At 30.8% G+C, this 5,113-nt stretch overlaps 1 protein-coding gene across 1 annotated transcript in view; it reads right to left on the bottom strand.

The window, feature by feature from the left end:
* Positions 1 to 1,713: 1,713 nt before the first annotated feature.
* Phum_PHUM613040 (Neuronal PAS domain-containing protein, putative) overlaps positions 1,714 to 5,113 on the bottom strand; it is a gene marked incomplete at both ends in the record, with an annotated part of 8,433 nt that continues 5,033 nt past the window's right edge. Inside the window, 8 exons of the mRNA XM_002433036.1 lie at positions 1,714 to 2,535; positions 2,604 to 2,748; positions 2,879 to 3,256; positions 3,336 to 3,529; positions 3,624 to 3,745; positions 3,831 to 3,993; positions 4,467 to 4,556; positions 4,633 to 4,706. Of these exons, the coding sequence (XP_002433081.1) occupies positions 1,714 to 2,535; positions 2,604 to 2,748; positions 2,879 to 3,256; positions 3,336 to 3,529; positions 3,624 to 3,745; positions 3,831 to 3,993; positions 4,467 to 4,556; positions 4,633 to 4,706 (1,988 nt within the window). The remainder of the gene's footprint in view (positions 2,536 to 2,603; positions 2,749 to 2,878; positions 3,257 to 3,335; positions 3,530 to 3,623; positions 3,746 to 3,830; positions 3,994 to 4,466; positions 4,557 to 4,632; positions 4,707 to 5,113) is intronic.

Below are 5,113 nucleotides of genomic sequence, written 5' to 3'. Positions count from 1 at the left end.
CAAGAAACTAAGGGATATTTGGGATGGGTCGAAAACAGGTTGATCAAGTTTAGGCATTGTTCACAAAATGAGTTACCTATTACTACTACTTACAATATAAAGAAATTCTGATAAAGAGTTAAAACCCACCAACATGAAACGAATTACTTAAGAATTCTCCGGTTTCTTGTCGTTCAGAATGATCCTTCATCGACTGCGCCAAAATTTTAATATGTTATATTCGGTTCGTTCTTTATTTTTGTAAGTAATGAACAAGCACTTAAAACTATCACAAAACTAATATTAATAAACAAGAACTTATTACAGCTAGACTAAAAATCAAATGAACCAACGCCAAGCTGTGTAGCTTGCCTATATTACTTTGGTCTTTCGTCAGTCAACTGTTTCGAATGTTCGAGCAAACACTTGCAAATAAAATAAAAGAAGGAGTCTTTAGAAGCTTCGCTTCTAAAGAAGAACAATTTGAGTTCGTCGCCAGTCTTTTGTTTATAAAAAGTTGAAAATGTGAATATTGAGTACGGGATCATAACAATATATATATATATATGAGTGTTATTTATTATTGTATTATTATTATTTTTTTTTTATTAAAAAGAAAAGGTTAATGAAATAATAATAATATTTTTTTGATTTAAACGATTTATTTATTTATTTAATAAAATAAAAATACAATCATCAATTTTTTTTTTTTATTATTTTATTAATTTACAAGATTTATTTATTTATTTATTTAAAAAATAAAATTAAAAACAAATAAAAAAAAAAAATTATTTTTCTATTAATACCACTTTATTATTTATTATGTAACTGACATCAACGTTATCAATTTATTAACTTTATTATTATTTAATAAATAATTTGAACTAAAATCAAAATTTGAGCCCTAATAATAATAATAATAATAATGACTCCAAAACAAAATTTCCATTTCGAAATTATGTACATAAAAAAAAAAAAAAACAAATAATAATAATGGGGAAAACAATTAATTTTCAAACTTAATAAAAAATGATAATAATAATAATAATAATAATAAAAGAAATTTTGTTTCAATTATTTATCATATATATATATTTATTTATTTATTTATATTTAAATATTTATATATTTACTTATACAAAAAAAAAAAAAAAAAAAATTTTTAAGAAATAATCAATAGTAAATTGCCTATTTATTTAAAGAAAATAATACTGTAAACAAATAATAATAATAATAATGATTTCCAATGGAAAAGTAATTACCAAAAATTAAAAACAGTCACTATATATATATATATATATTTATTTAAGTTTTTTTTTTTTTTTAATAAATAATACATTCGCGCCATTTTTTTTTTTTAATTAATAACCGCCATTTTTCTTTTTATTTTATTTTACTATGTATTATTTATTTATTTGTCACTTATTAAAAACAATTATTAATATTTTCTACGTTAAAAAAAAAAAAAATTTGATTGTAACGTAAAATTTTTTTTTTTTTTTTTTTAAATCTAACGAACTCAACGGATCACGTGACGAATTTTTTTTCTTATTTATTTATTTATGTGATTTGAAAAAAGCGTCGTTAGATATTAAAAAAAAAAAAAAGCTAAAAATAACATTGAAGTAACTATTTGATATGATTAGCAGTGATAATAAATAAGCCACGCAGTCTGATATTCTCCACTAATTTTTTTTATTAACGTGTGTGTGTGTGTGTGTGTGATTTATTTATCTATGACGTAGCAGAATACCAATTTCCGGTTTTATGTGGGTCGGTGTAAGACTTGTTGGGATGATATAAATGAAAACCAGCACCTTGATATTGGTCCAAATAATCGAGAGTAGGATGTGCGGAATAGGCTTGAGGTTTTAGAGGAAGAGGCTGAGCCGGTGGAGTCGGTTCCAAATAAGGATGCCTGAGTTCGGTGTAGTCCAAAAGTTGGTGTTTGTCTCTGGGTGATACCGACGATGGCGGAGTCATTGCCGAATGATAGTCGACGTGATAACCGGGATATGGTATCGTGCTAAAAGTGTCGTTGGGTCCGGTTTTACCGAATTGATGATCGCCGTACGTTGAAGAACCTTCGCTTCCCGGTGGAGTGGGTAAGGGTCCCTGTCCATCGGAATAGTATCCACCTCCCGCTGGCGTTCTACCACCGGCGTGTACGTTTGCTCTTATTACACTTTCTCGATTGGCGTAGAGTTGTCTCAGAAGAGCAGAAGCCGGCATTGCTTGACCCAAATGATGTCCCACCCATTGAATAGCTCCTCTTTGCTGTTTAAGCAATGCATCGGTGCTAAAATCCGTTGGCTGATGAGCGGGTGAACTCGTGTTTGGCAAATGTTTACTCATGGCGTCTTCGAGATCTTTAACCGTTCCTCCGGCGTTGTCTTGCGGAGGATTTGAATGTTCAGATATCGGACTCGATCTTTTCGTTATTTCTTCTTCTTCAGAACTTTCGACTTCGTGACCTACTTTTCGTTTTTTAGATTTTCTTTGGGTTCTGCTTTTGTCTAAGTCAGTTATGGAAGCATTTACTACTGGTCTATTCACCTAAATCATATACATGTTTATTATTTCCAAATCGATTTCAACATAAAACCTTAAAAAAAAAATTTTACCTTAATTCTATCGCAGGTTGAAGTTCCCTGAAGTTGGGTCGTCTGATCCGGTCTCGTTTGTTTTTCGCTAGGGCTTTCTGGAGATCTACCTTCCGAATTAGGAGGAGAATTATGGGAATCCGGTGTAAAACTTGCCGGGCCTCCACTATTTTGCCCTACAAACATGGGTACTAAACTATAAGACAATGTTTTAGCTAAGCAAACCAATATTCACTTGAGAAAATGTGTTCAGTAAAACAAATAAAAATTTATAATCCTTTCAAAAAATTGATGACTTACCACCTTGATCAGCATCGGGAGACCCATTTTCAGGATCTTGTCGCGTTTCTCTTTTTATCGTCGGATTAGTATTTTCCAACTGACAACAGTCCATAACCAAATGTCCATATTCTCTAGCGCTGAGTACATAATTAACACAAATCACATTTTGTTCTTCAGCATTTTTAGAATTGCACACAACAGTTGCACACGTTTGTATCCAGGTGTAACCCCCACTTTTATTCATCAGTCTGTAATAATGAGTTAAAACTTGGCCTTTATTTATTAAATCTATGTGACATTTTCTTAATTTATTTGCATCTTCTCCGTGACACAGAGTGTATAAATTCCTTCCTGTCAATTCCTCCGCTGTGTAATCCAAAAGCTCGGATACCCTAAATCAAAAAAAAAATTTTGTAAAAAATTTCTTTGGTTAACGAAAAAGGAAACAAAAACATTTTCTCGACAAGTTACCTTGGCTCGCAGTGAGCTATTCTAAAATCGAAATTTATTCTGGTAACAAACATGTCAGATTCGAGGCGTATTTCATGAACACTGGGAGGTGGGAGAGCAATAGCAAGTGCTACCATGCCCAATAAAGGAGGAGGAGATTTTCGACTATGTGAAAACGTATATTGCGGCCTTAATCTACATAATAGTAACACCACCTGTGTGAACGTAAAAAAAAAAAAAAATGACGTTAAAAAATTGTTTTCCAGTCGGCCATTTTTAAAAAATTGTTTTCTTTTTTTTTTTTTTTACCCTGTATCCACTAGATTTAAAATGACAACCTCTTTTTGTCAGAGTCGATTTCATTCTAATGCAAAATGCTCTATCTAAACCTTTGTACATTGAACTGCTGGAAATTGACATTTGTGTTGCAACTGGAAAAAACAAAAAAAAAAAAGAAAAATTTAACACCTTTGCTTTCCCCCCGTCCTTAAAAAAAAATTTTTTTTTTAGACTCACCGTCAGGATTTGCAGTTCCGGAACTTGAATTAACATCGTCATTTCCGGATGATGGAGATGACAAACCTTGGGATTGTGAAAGTCCTAATCCAAGTTGTTCAGCCATTTCAGCATGATCGCTGTGATGAATGTAATCAAATATGCTACTTCCGGACATTTCAACCTAAAAAAAAATGGCGTTCGAAAATTTTTTTTTTTTTTTGTTAAATTTATAAGACGAAAAAAAAAAAAATTTTTTTTTTTTTTATCTCACAAAGTTTTTATTAAAACTTTGCTGAATTAGAATTTAGCTAAAACGGCCATCTTTGTTAGAAAACTGGGGAGCGCGAGAGCCTATTGATTGCCTGATAGCAATGAGAGTCACGTTCGCGAACGTGAGGAGCATTTTCCTTTCGATTCATCCGCCTAGCATTTATGAACTTCGCCGCATTTTGTTCAAATAAATGTGTGTGTGTGTGTATGTGTGCGTGTGCGTTGGAAAAAAATTTTTTCCATCGTTTAATAAAATATTTTATTAACTAATAATTGTAAAAAAAAAAAAATCAAAGGTTTATACCAGGGATAATTTTTATTATCATTATTAGATATTTAAATTCCTCTTTTAAATTAATAATAGAAAATGTTGGAGGGAATTACCTGAGAAAGTCCCAGATATATGGACACCGTTTCCGACACGTACAAAAGTCGACCATCGGCACCAAGTACGAGAGCAAATCCATCCATAGACTTTAAATAAATAAATAAATAAAATTTAATAACTTAAAAAAAAAAAAAAATTTAAAAAAAAAAAAAAAACTGATACCTGTAATATGTGAGTTCCCTGATGTTGTTCAAACATTTCAATCGCCAGACCTGCTGGCGTCCTTCTCGAAGGACCTAAAATAATAATAAAAATTAACCTTTTATGAATTTTCCATCACGATCATCATCATCATCATTATTTATAAAGTAAAAAAAAAAAGGAAAATTTTTTACCGAAAAAATAAAATAAATCAAAACCTAATAAAAAAAAAAGCTCGAGTCCACCATTAAAAGAAAAAAAAAAAAATTCAATTGGGTTTTTTTTTCCGTCATAGAATAAATAAACCGACAATGGATTCATCTTAGAATAAATCAAAATCCCTGTCAATTTCTAAATCAAATTTGCATTTCACAATAATAACATTAGTTACTCCTCATCATGAGCCCTCAATTCAGTTATTTAAGGTTTTTTTTTTCACTAGCAGACGACTTTGCCTTCTCTCTCTCTCTCTCTCTCTCCTCCTTTTAAGATTCAACTTTCA

Source organism: Pediculus humanus, genomic scaffold, assembly GCF_000006295.1.
Source record: "Pediculus humanus corporis 1103172108321 genomic scaffold, whole genome shotgun sequence".
NCBI classification, from domain to species: domain Eukaryota; kingdom Metazoa; phylum Arthropoda; class Insecta; order Psocodea; family Pediculidae; genus Pediculus; species Pediculus humanus.
Note: the sequence above shows the minus strand (reverse complement) of the source record. Positions and strands in the feature narration are given on the sequence as shown.